General features: G+C 38.1%; 1 protein-coding gene across 3 annotated transcripts in view; it reads right to left on the bottom strand.

Annotated features, from left to right (window-relative positions):
- Nucleotides 1–20,092, bottom strand: part of LOC137116597 (protein kinase C-binding protein NELL1-like) — a 206,590-nt gene that overhangs the window by 9,183 nt on the left and 177,315 nt on the right. For 2 of the 3 annotated variants that reach the window (XM_067495587.1, XM_067495589.1), the window contains 4 exons: nucleotides 11,059–11,199; nucleotides 4,011–4,204; nucleotides 791–967; nucleotides 196–420 (listed from right to left, as the gene is read on the bottom strand). In XM_067495587.1, coding sequence (XP_067351688.1) covers nucleotides 196–420; nucleotides 791–967; nucleotides 4,011–4,204; nucleotides 11,059–11,199 — 737 coding nt within the window. The remainder of the gene's footprint in view (nucleotides 1–195; nucleotides 421–790; nucleotides 968–4,010; nucleotides 4,205–11,058; nucleotides 11,200–20,092) is intronic. The other variant, XM_067495590.1, reaches the window with a different exon arrangement.

The raw sequence follows: 20,092 nt of genomic DNA, 5'->3' as shown, positions 1-20,092 counted from the left end.
TCCTAGTAGAGAGTACACACAAAACATGAGGTACACTGTGGTTGTGTGGTATGCAGGCCCACCATTCACCTATCCAGGCCCTCCTAGTGAATTGTTAATTAAGCCTTTAATTAGTCACGCCGTTGTCACATCAAATGTTGCTGCCGCACAGTAAAGCAAAGCTTCTCTGTGCTTGTTGTTGCTGCTTTAGCTTACCTTACACTTGCAGGTGGTGCAGGGTGAGTTGGGCAGATGCCATGTGTCTCCACTGAGGCGGGCAACACCTGTAGGGTCCTGGCATGTCTGTCGAATGTCATATGACAGGTTGTCTGCCAGGCAGGGGTCTGTGACGCAGCGCGGGCAACACTCGCCCTCGGCCACTGCCGTGTACTCGCACATCAGCACGGGGCAAACCAGGGGCCAGCAGTCCACCTCCCCCTCCTGCACAGACGCAGAGAGAGGAGAAAGAAAGGTGACAGAAATGTTTCTGTATGGGGGCTTTTGTGTTAATCAGCTGATCTAAAATCTGCAGTTACAGCTCACATGCTGATTTGTTGCCACGTGTCTAATTAAAGAGGTGGCAATTATCTGAGCCTTCCACACACACACACAGCAGAGCAGCAGATCATGGCCAGTTATTAAACAAAGCCTAGCTCTGAGCTTCATGTTGATGAGGAGATTCTGTGAGATTTGATGTCATCTGTTTCTCCTCCCCACATAGAGTAATTTAAAAGGAAGGTCATCCTTCATATGCGTTGGCAGATAAACAGTGATTAGCTTTGTGTGAATGTGTGTGTTTGTGTGTACGGACCATGCAGTGGCACTGCTGGCAGCCATACAGCCAGAACGCCCCGCTGCGGTAGAGTGTGCGTCCGCTCTGATCCAGACAATGGCTGCTGGGCCTGTTGTCACAACCTGGGCAGCAGAACAGATCCTCCTCAGGGTCTCCGCAGTCACAGGGTCTCCTCCTGCAGTATGTTTGTCCATCCTGCACAGGTCACATGGGTAAATAAGATTTAGGCTATAATGGTGACACTGACATATGTAGCTAACTTCTAAGAAGGAGTGCAGACTAAGACCTCTGCTTTGTGTGCAGTAAAGTCCATCCCCATAGCCCACCCCCCAGAGAGAGGGAGTCCAGAGTAGCCCACTTTTCAACAACACAAAAGAAAACAAGGGGCCTCAGAGTCACTGTGATTTACTGTATATAAAAACAAAATAAGGTGCATTTAAGTAAAAGCTGCAATTTAAAACACCACATAAACTTCAACTAATCTTCCCACTAATGTGGCTTCAGTGCTCAGTTCTGTTTTACACAAATCTTTTTCTGAACAATTTAGACTGGATTACAATTTTCTCTGTAAAGCTCAATGGCCTCATTAAATTCTCTGAATAAATTGCAGTACTATACATTTGATAAAAAGTTACAACCAGTGCTGTATAGTTATAGCTTTAAATTGCTGTTGGGTTTTTTATTCTAGTGGAATAGTAAACAAAACAGAAACACACAACAAAATGTAGAAGTTAAAAAAAGGCATTTTAGAGTTTTCTTATCATTGAATGGTTGGGAGACACTGTGTTCAACAGCTACTAAAACTCAAAGCTTTCATCAGTTTGGTTAGAGTGTAGAGTTGAAGGATCCCCTAGTGTCAGGAATTGCATTTCAGAGCCTTTTCATCTGTAAGAATACAATCCTGGAGAGAATACTGAATTCTTTCAATATTTTTTGCTTAATTGCAAAATTTAATTTTCTAAATCCGAGTAAAAAACAAACAAACAAACATGTTTGTTTGATCCCAATCAGACAATTACAAGAACTGGATTTGGTATATGATGGAGGTCCATTTCTGAAACATATATCTGATTCCTTTAGTAAGAGATAGTGAACAATTCTATTTAAAGACATCGTACCTACAGAGACTGTGTTGTGTGTTGTAGCAATTTCAAGTCTTTTTTTAAAGCAAATTGTTTGAGCTGTGAAGAATATGCCAGTAGTTTGGCATCTGGGCTGGAATGGAGAGACACATGCAGATGATTCTGCAAGTGCAGCTACAGGTCTGTCCAACCGCTGTGTCCCTGACTCTTTCTTTTTAGTTGGAGAAAACTTTAAGGTCCATTTCACTCAGCACAGCCTGCACAGTCTGGCCTGAGGTCGACAAAGTAATGGAGATGGAAAAACGTTACATCTGGCTGTTAGAAAATATATGTGGGAAATAAAATCATTCTACATACCATTAAAATAGCAACACAGAGCCAATGTTTTATCAATGCATGTTGTCCTGCTACAATATTCACTGATTCCTGAGGTGACAGTGCCGATGAGCTTGGTCTTTACGGTTCTTGAATTTGCTGAAAAACAAGTCACTTTAATGCCAGGATCAAGACCAGGCCTGCATGCTAATGCTTTCTTGTTGCTGTATTCCAAATAATCCTTTGTGACTGTTTTATATTAATCTCACTCACAAAACCTCATCTTCACAAAAATAAATGTGATAAATATTTCACTTTCATGCACCCACACTGCACCACTTCATACTGACTCCTGAGCACAGAGACAAGTTTTTAAACTACCACAAACATAAGAATGTAGCGTAGGCCAATGAAAAGCTGACATGTGCACTGTGCTGTTTTTTCGCTGAGTGAGGTCTGTATGATATGCTTTTTGCTTTATGGTTTCAGATTCGTGTATTGTATTGTGAATCCATCCAACTTTTTCTTTCATTTTCAAGCGTATTTCTTCTATGTTTTCTCTTTTGCTCTTTGTCTCTGTGTCTTAATTAATGATGAGTAGATGACGCCTCATGGAGTGTATGGTACAGTTCCCTAACTGTGCTGACACAGTGTTGACACTGGGCTGACACTGGGCTGATGTCTCGCTCAATAGCGACATCTGCTGGATTACAATAAACATCGCAGGCAACATGGAGAAAGCGTGAGGAGACTGAACTTAGTTCATCCCTTCTGACATGTGGATGAAGCTTCTCTGTTTACATAACCAGCTGATAATAAAGTGCGAACTGAAAAACATGTGAAAAACATTAAATTTGACTTAGATTTCTGCTGCCTTGTACCTTACTTGTAAGTCGCTTTGGATAAAAGCGTCTGCTAAATGACTAAATGTAAATGTAAATTAAATCAAAATGACATTTTTGTTAATGTTTTTGAATTTTTGAAACTTTTTTTGAACATTTATGAAAAAAAAGTGATAGTGGGAGTGCTTGTGTACTTTTTATCTACACATTTTTATTACAAAGGGAAGTTTTTTGTAGCATGTTAGGGTCAAGGTGACCAGTTCAGCTGCTTTGGAAAAAACTCTACAGGTACAGATGAGGCAGGAGTACATAAAAGAGTACATAAAAACTTTAAAGCAAGTTTGTAGAGGTGCACTGATGAATAGCTACTGTTTATTTAACACAGCTAACGCAGGGCCAACATTACACCTGCATATAAAATTTAAAGCACATTCATGTGAGCAAGGAATTTGAATGCAATTAACTCCAATGCAAATTGAGCAAAAGTGGAACCAGGAAAGGAAAACATTTACAAGATTAAAATCATCCCACACTGGAGAAAATGTCCTTTTTGTGGATGGTTCCATAAATATCAGTGAATAATTATGAAAGAAAAACTAATACAAACAGCACCAAACAAAGTTTCCTGTCCTCCTTTCAGTACACATACAGTCAAAAAGTAGCTCTTCCCAATAAACACACTTTGACCCTTTTCTTCCTTACCACACAGCAGCTGTATTTGCCACGTGATTTTTCTCAAAGCGATGCACACATTGATACGGGATTTCACCTTTTGGATGCTTGGAAAGTGAAACTAGTCCACTTTGATTGTTAAACACATACTCTGTAGATTTATAAGGTAAAAGTAAAAAAAAACAAAAAAAAAACATTTTTTCCACATGTAAGTGATACTTTTGAATGATAGCTACAACGAAAACTCTGAATTAACATCCTCAACCAGGTTGTGGACCCCACCATCACTTAGTATAGTGAATGTGAATGTTTGTTTATCTTCTGTACCTTGCAGGAGCATACAGCACAGAGGTCAAAGCTGGGTTTCCAGTCTTCCCCATTGCGTCTGATCCCCTCTTCCTGTGGGCAGTCGCCGCTGCAGCCTGGACCAGATGTACACACACAGTCGTAGCCTCCAGGGAGATTCACACACACAGTGTCATTCCAGCAGGTGTGTGTCTGCAATGTGCACTCATCAATGTCTGCGAGGAAAAAAACAAAACAAAACAAATACTTACATCTCATGTTCTGGTACCAGTGAAGGAAAATTCTTTGGACAGTTTTCTATTAAATTATTTTGTGTGTCTAAATGTGTTTTTCACAGTCCTGTCAATCTCATTATGGATAGAAAATACAAAACAAAATCAGTTTATCAATATCGAATATCAATAAAATCCAGGACGGTTTAACATAACAGCTTCAGAAAACAAGCAATAACAGACTACATCAGATAGCTTTGCAAGTCTGTATAGCGTTTGCATGTTATATTCTAATATCTAATATTCTTGTTTTTATGAAAACATGTCTGAATAAAAATCCATTTGTTAGTAAATTAAATCTATGCTTGTTTATGCTGTGATATAAACAAGATGACACGGGGCTGTGCTTTGAAGCTCAACAGCTCTTTGATCCAGAAAGAAATGTCCTGTATTATCAAATATTCACTGATTATTATATTTTTGCCCATTTGGACATTTTCATGTGTACAATTGATCTGCTGAACATTGTACAGTATTCTATTTATACTACACATTTTGAATGTATAAAAATAATAATCCTTATGTTAACTGCCATGTTGTTTTAATTCTCTGTAAAACAGTCTGTAAAAACACAGATTATAAATGCTTGCTGTATATTGTCCTTATATATGGTTGTACAAAGCACATGAAAGATTCCCCCTTTCCCAGGTGTCAACAGGTACTCCAGACTTTCATTAACTCTGTGTTAGATATGGTCCACATTTCCTTTTAATTAAACGTTCTATTCACTATGAAGCCCAACAGGTACAAAGTGTAACATTATAATAATTTGTGTTCTACACAAAATAATATTTTAGGCCTCAGGTTACTTTAATAATTTCTTCAAATTAACAGCTTTCATTTTTTGGAGGAGTAAAAGCTGAAGTTGTTGTGGTCAGTTAGATTCCGCATCCAGAGTTAGCACGCAGGCGTGTAACTGTGCTTTAGTTACATTAACTACCTTATCTGATATGATATTGTACATTTTATACATGGTTACTGAATAAACAATTTCATTGTCTTTGTCATTCTCTAAACATATTCTAAGGAATTGCGTTTTTTTATGTTCTGTCATAATTATTTCAAACTGATCATTTGAACTGTATTTTGAAGAATGAAAGTCGTATTTCACACTCTTTCCTGTTTATTACAAAGAATACGCTGTATCTTGCAAACATTCTGGCATCATAGCTTCAGTCACATCCGTCATAGTAAGTGGATTCAGAAACATCAAAGGAAAAAGACCATTTTCATCTACTTTTCTTTATCAGTGTGGCACAGGAAATAGGATGTCAAAGGGTTGTCCCTACCTTTAACAAGCCCTGACATTTAACTGAATTCATCCTCACTAAATTTGAGCTGTTCACAGAGAAAAAGACCAAAGTCCCTTTAGCAGTAACTCTGCTGTCCCCCGCCAGCACCTGCTGCCTACAGACATCGATCACACCAACACTGACAGCACGCTACTTGTGTTGCATGCACAAAGGCCCAAAGTAAGAAAAAAGAAAAAGCACATACTAAATAATTCAATAAAGGAACTTATGTTTTTGTTTGTGTGTTTAACTCTAAGCACACTGTGAACATGGTCGACAATTCTACTAACTCTCTACAGAGGTCAGTGAAATGGGAAAGTGAGAGTTTTAACATTCCCCAGTTTCTCAGTACAGTAAGTTTTATCAGGAAGTGAATTATTCCTGTGTACGGGATGCAATTTCAGACTTGTCAGACTCAGCTCTCCGTGATCAGACTTGGCTAAAGATTCATGTGCTTGGACTAAACGTTGTCACTTGTAAATGTACGTTGGGTGTGGGGCTAACATAAGGAATAAATAAAATGCAAAAGACAAAGAGTGTGCTCAGTCCGTTGTTTACTGCCCAAGAGGTATTATCATGTTGGTTCACTGCACAGCATCAGACCACGAGCTGAAACTCGAGGTTGAAAAGTCGCTAATTTATCACATACTTGAATTTGAATCCCCAGATTGTCAAATCTTAGCTACTGTACTGATTACAGTACTACTGTTTGTTCAAAGCATTCACTGTGTGCTAAATGTGTCGCATTAAGCAATAGACATCTAAAATGAAACCTTAAATTAGTTCACGCTCCCATTCCAGATGTGGGAAAAGTTCAATAGTAAATCACAGAAACAGTAGCAAATTCAAGCTTATTGAGTAAAGTAGTAGCTAAATTCAAAGCTCACCCCGAATTTTCTACCTACTGTATTTAGAGGCTAGTAATATAAAAAAAATTAAATAAAAATTAAAAACTGTACTACAGAGAGTCACATATAAATGTTTGAGAACCTCTGGCTCAAGTGGCTCACACTGAACACCATGCAAAATAAATTTTGGTTTTCTCCAGTGACTAATTAGAGTGAAATCCAGCAGGCAGACCTACTCTGGGTTTACATAAGGCTATGGCCAAAACAGTGACAACAACACACTGTGACAGTGCTGAATACATACTCTAATTGGTTGCAGTACCACATTTGCTGGATAGAGTTAGAGGAGAGAACAGCTCAGCCTAGAGTTTACTGTGCCTGTGACAGACTATTTGCATACACTAAATGAAATCCCCATCAGCCAGTCAGACATACAGTACCTTCGGGTGGTGAAGGATTAATGCTCTTCATGCTACATCCACCACATTCAGCCACAAGCTGCTGCTCACAGACGAAACATACTTCCAAATGTGAAAAACTGTCTTGCAACCAAATACAAAAGCCCTTTGGAGAACCCAGCTGAGCACAACCAACCATATGAAAAACTTACACTCACAACTACAGTACATAAGCTGACATGAAAGCACTAATCCTGCAGCATATGGACATAGCAACACACATGTACTCAGATATCCACACAAGAACACACTAAAGAAATCTCTCTTAGAGGTATTGAAAGTAAAATGGACCCTAAGTATTTCAAATTTTAAATTAGGGTCTTATAGGACGTCTGCTTGAGCAGCTTATTACAACGCATGGGAAACGTTTTACTGACCACAGGTCGATTGTTAGTAAGTAATGGGACAAAAGCAAAAAATTATATGAAAAAATATATAGAGCATGAAATTTCATTGATGTATGAGTTCAGGGTGGGTGGGAGTTTTAACAATACACAATGTGACATGAGAGATGCTCCTATGGGTTGTATCAGAATGTAGGACCAAGTCTGTGGTCAGTTAGGATGGAGGACATTTAAAAAAAAAATTATATTTCTTTTCTATGTCTCTAGGGAGCACATATGGAAAGGTCAGGTACATCACACAGAGGGAAAAATGATGCACATGCACCTACTGTCATGCAGGGAGACAGTGAGAGTTTATGGTGTATTATTCTCATCTTTATGCACTGCCTCTGTTTATTAAAGCCACCTGTCTCTCCCTAAAGCATTAGGAATAATAAACATGTTTTGAGACACAGCCCATGCAGCTTAGTCAAAGTAATAAAGAAAAAGGACAGCTGCTTGCAGCTGCTCTGCTTTTCACCACAACAATATGCAGCAGAACACAATGGAGTAAAATATAGTGTAATGAAATGTATTATGTCGCATCACAACCAACTCTTCATGATATACTGTACATGAATATGTATAAGAATTGATAATGCTGTGAATGTTGGATGTCACCCAAACATAATGGAGTCTGAAAATAAAGCATTACCTATGAATCTTATATGTTAGAGAATAATATGTGTTACAATGTAAAAAATGAGCACACCTCATTATAATACAGTCTCCTGTTAACATATAGCAACAGTGCATTATAACACACAAGAAACACACAAGAACAACACACAAGAGACAACAGACCCCAATCCAGTAAACTCAGACTTTATAACCACTGATGCAGCCTTTCATAACACATAACATATACAACTCCGTCCTAATGAAAATTCCTTTCGTCAAAGCATCTCTGTCCTGATGTTATGTCAGAGATGTCTGAACTTGAGGTCAAACCCGTGAGGCTCAATGGCTTATAGGAATTGTTTTTTCTTAAAGCCTGCAATAACCAATAATATTATATAAACAATAATATATGACATATTACCAACATGCTGTAAGAAGTTGACAACACTACATCTTGTTGAGTTAAGCTGTGTACCAAGCTGGGATTTTTAGCTTATCCATGTTATTACGAATGTGCATGTTGTCACTGAACATTTTCTTAATTTTAGAACAACTGTATGTCACAAATACTGGTTTCATGTCTTCTGCCTATTGTAGCGACACATTATATAAAAAAATAGAAATTATTCCCTGGTTCTTATTCTAATGTACAGCACTGTTTATCCCATATCTTCTGACTATCTGCTCATCAGTACATCATTTCTACATGTCGGAACAAAGAAACAAACAAATAGGAAAGAGTATATTTCTGGCTACTGAATTACGGTTGAAACTTTGAATCCAATCTTCGACAGGAAACCATCCACACAACCACACAACCTCTTTGCTAGATGTAATCCTGTACATACAATAATCACATACAAAGACAAAGAGACTGTCTGCTTTCTCCAAAAACCCATTCCTGTCTTAGTGATCTGTACGATTTCCTACATAACCATCACATATTCGGGGCTAACATGCAGCAGCTGATGTGGTAAACTGACTCTCTTAATTGCAAAATGCTACTTTCTGTTTGGGTGACTCGTGAGAGGCTGTTGGAAAGATATTGTCAAGGGGATAAAATCCTGTTAAATTGTCTTTTCGTACTTATTTCCCTGCTGGCTTCCAACCTAATACTGCATAGTGGCATTGCTACATGCACTCATCTGTTTACGGAGTAACACACATACTGTACACATATGCACTATTTGATAGTGACTTGAATTTATACTAAAAACTCCAGTGAAGCTATATGAATAAGGGCATTTCATAATGACATGCAAATCCCACTGTATAAGAAAATAAGTTGAAACCCTCTGACTAAGAGCCCAAACAAATGAGCTGATGTTCAATTAAACTTGCGTTTTTCAGTATGTTATTATCATCTTTCAAATCATTCTGATAACAGAAATTTTGTGTTTGTAGAACAATCAGCCAACACACCTGAAAATCGGATCAGTTTGTTCTATTGCAGGCCATTCATATAATCAATGTGTATTGTTGTCTGCCATAATATTTTTTCCATCCGTTTTCTGCGCCATCTTTACACTAGTTACACTTTAGAAGGTTCATCCTAAACATTGGCTTTTTCCTTTTTTAAACCAGTGAAGCTATTATCAAGGGCATCTCCCCTTAGCCACACATTGAGTTTTATAAACAGAACATTCTAATCATATTTTCTATTAGAGGTTGTGGGTGCCCAGTAGGTGACTGAATTAAGAGATCTGTGACAGATGTCAAATTACTGTTTTAAAGAAAATGAGGCTTTGATTATAAGTAAAAGTTTAACCTACTAAGAACCTCAAAGTAGGCATGTAAATGGGTTTGGTCCATGTCCTTCCACCCTACTTCAAAAACACGCCTTCCTTCTAAATCAGTTCATTCCAGAATAATTTTCTGGATTGAATCTGGAATGAAAAGCTCATAAGAAGACTTGATGTCCTGCACATGAGTAACTGCCATCCGTGTTGCCCCTGGTTCCATCTTTTATCACATTGGCAGCCTTGTGGGATGGTTCATTTCTTGGGCAAGGAGACCGTTCAACTTCAGTATTTTTTGATCCATCCATATTCACCATCGGCTAGCTGCTGATGGGCTTGTTCTGGTCCTAGACCTGGTCCTGACTCATCTTCGTTTTGGAACCAGCTGATGCTCAGTCTCATCCTCTTCTTCAAAGTGACCGTCAGACTCTAAATTTTCAGAAATGTGATCCTGGACATCCTGAATGTAAATATATTATGTGTAGGGGGGTGTACAGTGTGGGTTCATTAAAAATGTGTTCTGATTTCTGATCTTTACAGAAAATAAGCCAAGGGAATGAGTCTGAGTTTGAAAACAAAAATAATAATAATAAAAAAAATAATGAATTGTATAACTTAGATTTACTGTATCTTTTCAAAGAACATTTCAGAAACCAGAAATTGGCTGTAAGAAGTGCTTAAATCACATCAACCAGGGCTATCAAAATAAATAAAAAAAAGCACCACTAGGCAAGTGCAAGAAGTACTTGAAGTTGATTTCAGCTCATCATCGCCTCCTAAAACTGTTACCTGACAGGGTAGAACACATTTCTGGGATGGGAGTGAGTTGCAGAATCTATGCTGGAGAAAATTTAGCTGAAACATGACCTTGTTTTTATTTTTTGCCGTACAATTGATGCTTGATGTAAGTTAATTTATGATAAATCAAACCAAAAAAAACCAAAACAAAGCAGTGTTAGTTACTGTACCTGAACTATTTAAATTGTTTGTTCCAACATGTTGCAACAGGAGTTAACATACACTGTGAGATGCACAATCTGACAAATTCCAAAGTATTAAAATGAACTCAAAGTCTGCTGCTTCTCTATTTCCATTTTAACTCCGCCTTGATGTGTCTTCGTTTCAAATATCTCATTAAGGGTTTTGTGTGGTTTTCACACTGCATGGTTCAATCTCAAACAGTGAAGGTTAGCAAACCTCTGATTAGCCTCCTTGTAATGCTTATGTCTGCATGCTTGATTATCAAGGAGGATAAATGAAACAAAGAATGACAGACTAGCAGTCATGTAGCAGACCAGAGATAAAAGGGACTTGAAGTATTCAGAATTCCTGTGTAATTGGACACAGTAGGAGAGAGGGGAGGGGGGAGGCTGCAGCAGGTGGTGGTGGGCATAGAGGGTGAAGAGTCGGTATTTCAAGCAGTGATGAGGATGTTTTCAATTCAATGTCTGCTCACCAATGCAGGAGCTCCCATCGAGCAAGTAGGAGCCATTGTCATGGAAACCACTTCTGCATTCACAGTGGTACCAGCCAGGCAGGTTGACACAGCGGGAGTGGTTATGGCACTCAATCAGGCCCTCTGCACACTCGTCAATATCTGAGGACACAAACGCAGACAGTGGCATCAGAGTCACTATAAATTATTCGATCAGTCAAAGAACATGGACCTAAAACTTCAACTCATTTGTGTCATCGTTTTTTTTTTTTTTTAGTTTTTTTTCTCGTTTTCTTTTTGCTTTTTCTTTGATCTGTGGTGGAGGTTGATCCAATCAGAGCAAACCACAGCCGATCAGCAGAGCTGGGTCAGCAGCTGCCCATATTAGACAGCCAACATATCTGCAGCCTTTCTGCCACAGCAGGGATCAAAGTCTTTCAGAGCTAACGCTATTTGCCAGTATTTGTTTCCTCTATGCACTTTATTTCTTTATTCTGTTTCTTCTTCTTGCTCATCCTGCTGTTTCTACTCAGCTTGCCTTGTCTCTGGTGTGTGGCATCCATACACACACCCATCTCTATGGCATTAGGTCTTGGCTCCTTCTTGAGAGAGTAAATCTCTCTCATCCATTATGTATGGTATGCGCTCTGCTCCTCATCAGCAGCTCTCTCTCTTTGTTGCTTCTGGCTATAAATCTGACCTGCACACACACATGCATGTGCGCAAGCAAAAACACACACACTTCGATGGTTAAAGTGTGACCTTCAGTCACACTTTCAAGCACGTAAATGCAAAGCATGGCAAGGAAAACTAGTGAGGGATTGCTTATTAATTGCCATGTCTGTGCATATCTCATGTTGTCACTGAAGGGGGAAACCTAATTTCTTAAGCAAATCAACAAATGAAGGTGCGATAAATCGCAGCTTGTCCTGCAGGATTTAAAAAAAAAAATTCTATGTAAGTGTGGCTCAGGAGGTAGAGTGGGTTGTCCATAAATCTCAACATTGTGGTTCAACCCCCTGCCCATATGTTGAAGTGTCTGTTACCCAAGCTCCAAGTTGCTCCTTGTGGGTGTCCGTTCCTCACTTGAAAGTGACTTTGGATAAAAACATTTGCCATATCTAAGGATATTTATAAGTGAGCAACAATTGCAGAGTCGAAGAGACTATCCATGAATAAAATATTAAAACCAATAAATATAAATAGATGCAACTGATGTTGATGTTCTAATCAAACTCCTGGCAGAGGTAATTTTTCATAATGAAGATTTGTTACCACCATCATAAGGCCTTTAGCCGGTCTGCAAATGTGTACAATTGTGTCTATAAGTACAATATTCATTATGCAGCATCATTTGTGCTGGACTGATCACACTAATCTAGTGACTAATCTGCGAAAGTCACAATATATAGCTTTGGCCATGTTAAGAATACACACACACACACACACACACACACACACACACACACACACACACACACACACACACACACACACACACAGTATACTGATCTCTCCAACAATTAGCAATTTTGTGATTGCAACAGTTAATTCAGTCAATCCTCCCTTAATTCTGTGGGGCATTGGGATTTCATCTGTTATAAAAATAATTGAAAATTTTGTTTTTTTGAAACTGTCATAAAAAATGTCTGTGAAATCCTGGAGAGACTAATTGATAGAATGAAACTGTTTAGCTGTGTGTGTGTGTGTGTGTGTGTGTGTGTGTGTGTGTATATTGCAGTTGTGCGTTGGCCAGGTGTGCTGCAGTTAATAAGATGTGACAGCTGCCGGAGGGCTGCCCTCTCTAAGCCTCTCAGGTCAAAGATCTGGTCAAAGTCACACCTAAAGATTCCCTCTCTGACATCCCACTGAAACACACCAAGATTAAAGGAGACTGGTGACTGAGATGAGGTAACCCTTCAACAAAAGAGTAGCACTGTGCTAGGTGCTGTGCTTGGTTAGACTGCATGTTTAAGTTGAATAATTTAATTCAGCACCAAATAAATTCTTTGAGCAGGGAATCAATGCATCATCAAATTTGTACTATGTAAGATTCGGTTTAGCGTGATTAATTCTTATTCACTATTAGTTGTAAAAATTAATGTAGCAGCAGGCGTCGTAACAAGAAATTAAACTACCCAAAGAAAAAAACTTAAATTGAAGCTCTTGGCTTTTTTTTTTTTTTTTTTTTTTGTGGGTGGCTAGGAACTCTGTCCCTGTGCTACAGATGACTTGGGGACTTATTCTATGTTTTAATATCTTTCTTACACAAACTCATGTTGGTCAGAAGGAAAAGCTGGAAAATGTTGCTGAGTAGAGGAACATCTAAAAAGCCATAATAAACCTCCTGCCAGCACAATCTAACTCTGGAGTGCAAGTGCAAAATCATAAATGCAAATTAGACCATGATATACCATGAAAATATGCAATTAAATTTAAATTAAAGTTAAAATAATCATGATATCTTGTCATCATTTCATTATATTAATTTAGCATGTCATGACTGCAGAGCTTTTAGGTTTGGATGCAAGCAGCCAGATGAGAGTCTTTATTTAACCCTGCATTTTAACACAGCAGCCATCAGTCTCTGTGACTACACAGAGGAAACCAACAGTTGCCAGCAGGTGCAATCGACACCACGGGCCGACCACACGTCACCTTATGGAGCAGACTGTAAGTACTATGTGGACAGTTACACATTTTTTGTACATTCTGTTTAAAATAAAATGATAGATGCAATGTTAAAGATATCAATATTAAAACAATTTTGTGTTAGATAAAACAAATATTATAATATAAAAATGGGCCTATAATGTGAGGGTTTGAATGTAATAGGACAGTTAGCCAGTGGTGTTTCGTGCGTGTTGCTTTATCATGAATTCATGCACTAAAGCTCACACATGGCTCAGACTTGGAAGAGTTGAGAGTTGGCCTTTAGATTAAGGTGGAGTTGTCTGTCAGTATAAGTAAGTAAAGTGAACATGCAGGTGAAGATGAAAATGAGGCTGAAAAGATTACAGAAGGCAAACAGAAAATGGCAAATGACCTGGATGAGGAGCATTTGAAAGGTGAAAAATTTGTGACTGCACAGTATGAAGGCCGATATACATGGACAAGAGAAGACTTTGTGTCTATAAACTCTGAGGATTCATCTTAAGATAGTATTACAACAGTGCAAGCCTCTGGTGAGCCTTGCGATTAGGTTGTAGTTCACAAAAACCTTTAAAAACTGCCATGGTAGAGGAATAACGTCGTACAGACTGATCAAAAATGGACTTCATGTCAAATATATTGCTGTTTCTGTTACAGCTTGGGCATATATGAACCACCAGTGGAACTGATTCACTGGCTTTTATTAATGATTTCACTGCTGACAGAAGCAACATGATTAATGCAGAGGTATACAGAGGCTTGCTACTGTATTTTACTTGATATTTCATCATTTAGCTTGACAATGTTGCTAGACTTATGTCCAAAGCAACTGAACAGATTTCCAGGGTTATGTGAGTCCCCACAACAAGCACTATGTATCAAAAAGGATATATTTCCCACACAGTTCATTCTATATTGATTTAAACCAACTCAAATTAAAGACATTAACATTTAACGAGCTTGAAGAACAAAAGAACAAAAACGTGCAACTGTTCATTTACTGACAGTCGGACTTTGGTGCCTACATCTTACTGTGTATCTTGCTATTGCTGCAAATATTTAAATGTTATATGTTGTCACCGTTGCAAATAACACACATAAGCTTAGTGAAAATTAGGATAAAGACACATGATTTAATCAGAATGAAGCTGACATACATTCTATGCATTGAAACATTCAGTATGCTCAGACTTCACGCTAAGTATCCTCAGTAAGTATTCCTATGCAAAACTCTGGGCTGCTTTGCATAAGGAAACAAACATGTTTATGTTCCTTGTGGAGAAAGATTTGTAAGAAGCAAAGAAATAATTCCCAGTCTGAACATCTACAATTCACAAACAACAGGCGACAGTGCTGCCTGCCTTCCTAATAACAACAATCCTGCTCTGCTCTCAAGCACATTTGCCCATAAATTATGAAAAGTGAGTCATTCCAAGATGTTTTTCACTGCAACTACAACCTCTACCACTTTAATTGTGAGGTACATGAGGTGGCGCAATTTTTCTTTCATCTTTGGGATAAAAAGTGCTAATTTTCTTGTCTATATAAATGAAAGATTTTAAACACTTATTTCTCTGCTTCTTCCTGTTTCATCTACTTTTGTATTTTATCTCCTGTGCGTGAAACAGAGGACAGTGCTACTGTATGTTACACCTCTAAAGTGGAAACTTTGACATGAAAAATAAACAGCCACTTTCAGCTTTACAGCCATATCTTTGGACAGTGCAGTAGGGCAATGAGCCCCAACTTATACAAAGTCACAACCTTTACCAGCCCTCTACATACCTCATTATGTGTTCCATCAGCTGAACACATGCTTTTATAAAACATCGACATTAACTTGTACATCCTTGAGTAAGGTGTTTTTCTGCCAATCTGGCAATTGAGTGACTAATTGCAAGTCACACAATTAGATTGGAGCAAACAATTAGCAGTAGCCACTGTTCCGCCTGGAGCTAAATGAATATGAAAATGAATTTCCTGTTGTTAATTGCTATTGTTCCCCACACTCTTTATCAGTTGTATAAGCTGAAAATTAACACCAGTAACACAAATCCATTGTTTCATCTCAAACCAAATATGCTGCTGTACAGAACAAAAGATATCATTTCTCCCTGCACTGCATCAGCTACTGTAGATAGCCCCCGAGCTATTTACATACACAACAGAAATAGTCTATTCTACTGTATTTTAAAAATAGAACACCTTCTGCACCACGCCGCATACTTAAAATGCATTTTTTATTTATTTTTCATCAACTGCTATAAATTCATTACCTTCCATACCTTTTGAACTTTATGTTGAATAGACTCTCTAAATTAAGCTGTTTCAGTGAGAACACAAACAGTATATCTGAATGTTTACATTAAGCACTTTGTTTCTGTGTGTTGAATAAGGAACAATAAGTGCTTTCAAACAACACACTCAATTTTTAAAGATTCAGTTAATGTCTTATTCATGTGTGTTTACGATAGCAACAATTACTCAGATGTTGGTACTTTGATACTGATAAAAAAATTTTTATCTTAATGTCACTTATCTTAGGAATGTGCATGCATCATCATAACTCCTTTCTTTCTGAGACACACAAATAAGAAGACAGTGCTCTTATGTATAAGTATTGTCAGATACTGACAATGAGAAAACAATGTCAGTTTACATTTCTACTTGCATCTAACATATTAAAGTAAGAGCATGTGCTCTTACCAACCTCATCCTTCTGCATTCCCACCAGTTTGTGCGACAAGTTCTTGTTCGCGAACCACTTGCATTTGGGAATCACATACCCCAAACACAACAAATCGAACCAATGCATTTCAAACACCCTGCTCTGCAGCTGTACAGCAGCACACTGTTGAGAAGAAGTAATGAATATCCTATATATACATATATACATGATGCTAAATTTGTCAGCATTCCCAAAGTTTTAGGTTTTGATCAAAACTTTGTTTGCATTCTTGGTTTATCATTTTTCGCAGAACAGCCAGTTGCCCAAGTCCTGCCAAAACTTTCCCTTGCTTTTTTCTGCATATCTTTCACCATCCTCTCTCCACCCTGTTCTGTCTGCCTAGCTTTCCCACCGGTTAGCCTACCTACTCTGCTCCACCCACTGTAACTATATAGCTGGCACCAATTTTCCTTTGTAACTGCAGAATATACAGCATATCAGTTTCCCACATCCATTTGCCAGATTTGTGTTGGGCCTGTTGTGGACTCTCATCTCCTACATGATGAACGGGGTTAACCTGTTGCCTGTTGGCATTATGAACCACTTTATGAACTAGTTTTGATCCCTCTCCACACCTGCTCCTGTTTGTTATCATTGCCTGGACTAATGAATGTTTTTCTGCTCTCAAAAGGTTGTTGTGCCCACCTCCCAGCCTCTGGTGTCTTTGCCTGTTCAGCCTTCTCTCCTCAATAGAGTAGAATTCATAATATGTTCATTAACTGTTTTTATGTGCAACTGCAGCACAGCCCTGCAGCCAACAGCAAAACGAGCAGGGTTAATTAATGTCATGGACCAGTGATTAAAATATATGATGAGAGCTCTACAACCCTTCAATAAAGAATGTTCATGGTTTAGATCTGATAGTTAATTAATGTAGTTTCTGTTACCGTTACCGTCAGTGTCATGCTTGTCTGATAATTGGTCCTAGAACCCTGAGTCCAATATATTAACTGTGTTATTAGATGATTACAAAAATATTTTATTATTAGTTTAATTTGTTTTGCTACTGCACTGAGTAAAATAAAATCTGTATAGTTTTTTTAACCAACTACTTAACGGTGTCGTAGGAGATGAGTGGGGTCTATATAAAACAACAAAAAGTGTTGCGCACGTGTGTATGTGTGTGTATATATACAGTATATACAGTGTATATATATATATATATATATATATATATATAAACCTTTGTTTTGGCTGTGTACTTTGGCCCACGACACAGTCGGGTTTGTTTGATCAGTGGGTTTTATACTTCAAAATTGGACAGAGAAGACAACAATCACAAATTTTAAGGTTGGAAACTTAGTAAGTATATATAAATAATTTACTTAATTTTGAGGTACTGTATGTGAATATTGCTATTTTACATTACTTTTACTTATGTAAATTATAGACCATGTAGTTAGCACTTTCGACTTAACTGAACAATATGAAGTGATAGTTATAAGTGAGAGTATTTCTAAGGAGGTACTTGAACTTTTCTTGAGTATGTGCTGGAAATCACATGTTATATAAAACACCATTTGTTCCTGCCTTTTTATTTAGAAATAATAAAAACTAATATTATACACATGCAGTTGATAATTCCTGTTGCTGAATAGTCTATGAGTTGAGTTGCATGTTATACAGTACCTCATAATAGGTCAACTGTCCACTTCAGTGCCACAGACTGAAAATGCATAGCTATTCTCTCTCTCTCTCTCACACACACACTCACACACACACACATACACACACACAAAATCAATCTTTGTTACAGCCAGAGGAAGAAAAGCAGACAGACACCATTTTACATTTCCCTCTGTTTCCTTTCACAATGTAAACAAGAGCACTAAGTATTTTCTACAGGGCTTCACTTCTCTTCCATCTGTGGATTTTCCCATCGGGAATATGTGAAGATTTTATGACAGCCCAGACAGTGGAAAGCTGAGAGTTTTAGTTCAGCAAGAAGATGGGAATTAATCCAGATATAGTTAAAATAATCCTCAGCCTCTCCTGAGAATCCTCAGGACTACTGAGCTCTACAAAATTACACTTATCCCAGCCCTACTAACCTACTAAAACAACATCACAGAAAATGTCACATGGCACATTTACAGTGATGTATCCTCAGATTCGAAGCAAGATCTGTGTTTGTTGCCTTATGACAGGATGTAGCCAGCAAATTCACATAAAATTACCAGGCTGCTGGATTAGAGAAGCCATGACTAATGAAGGAGTGCAATTTTGTTCTGTATTAGCTCTAACACTGGCCATCATTTGGTAGCTTGCACAGTAAATTCACATGGTGTCTCACTAGTATTGTATCTTACTGTGAAGCACATCCTAATCCTAAACAAATGATTATATATAATGTCTACAATAGTGTTGGAAAAAATACTAATCTTCAACCATGTTGTAATATAGAATTTAATACCACCCAGTGGTAACTTCCAAAGTTAGCTAATTTAATCCCTTACAAATCAGCTGTCAACGATCAAACAAAACACACTGATGTCACACTAACAATATACATTTTGAAGTTACTGTACACACTTTGTTGGTTAAGAGCATCAAAGCTTCATATTAGACTTACATTAACTTTAAACTAGTTATGCACACAACTAGGTGTAATGTAGATTGTATTCCTCATGTCTTCCACCAGACTCACACAAATAGGAATTGTCCTCACAGTCAGAACATAGAGGAGTAATGATCACACCAACCAGTAACATTTTCAACTTACATGAAGAGCTTTAGATGCTTATGCAGTTTGGCTGAACTGCCATGAACTTGCTGACATGGCCTGAACAGTCATAGCATGTAAAATGGTAAATGGTAAAGCATGTGTTTTACAAAATGTGTCAACTCTAACCCCACCACATAATCTGCAGGTGAGTGTGCTCCTTACATCTTTTGGCAAAGACATAGCAGCCTATATACCTCACAATGTGTAAACTGGGAGTTTGTAGTTGAACCATAAACCATTCACTTTTTGATCCTTTTAGAAAATAAATCACTAGGATTCAACACAGAATCTGTGATGGCTATATGAACCCACTGGAGAATGGCAACCCAGAGGAACACATTCGAGTGGGAAAGAGGAACAAGATCAGTGGAAAAGATCAACTCCACTCCCATCAGCTTTATATTTAGATGCTCTTAACCTCACGTTGAGCTACACTACAAACCACAGAGGAAAATCAGTCAGTGGAGCAGTGATGTGTTTTATTGCACAGGGGGGAAGGCCAGCAGAGAGGGAGACGTAAGGGGAGACAGAGTTTAGAGACAGATGTGAAGGAGAGGCATGCAGACAGTGAAAAAGGATGAGAGATTTAGAGACAGGTTGAAAGTAAGATGCCGAAAACAACACAGAGAACATGTTATGCACCGACCTAAAACCTTCTTATAGAGATTGCCTGAGACAAGTCATTAAGGGAAACTCTACCAACCACGGATGGCACCTTAGGGAACATGGAAGAAATTCAGTAACACTATTATTACATATTGTGTGTGCTACATGTTGTATTTTATTATGGCGGTATTTGTATAAGTCATTTCTCTCAGAGCTTACACTGTGTTTACACCTCAGCTCCTTTCTGCTGTTCTGACTTAGCAGGCCCTTTCCGTACTCCTACTTCAAATGCCAGTTTGGCCTTATTAAGTGATTCAACTTCATTCACCTCTTCAATTCAATTT

The sequence above is a fragment of the Channa argus genome, chromosome 2 (assembly GCF_033026475.1).
Source record: "Channa argus isolate prfri chromosome 2, Channa argus male v1.0, whole genome shotgun sequence".
NCBI classification, from domain to species: domain Eukaryota; kingdom Metazoa; phylum Chordata; class Actinopteri; order Anabantiformes; family Channidae; genus Channa; species Channa argus.
This window is presented reverse-complemented; position numbering and strand designations above follow the sequence as displayed.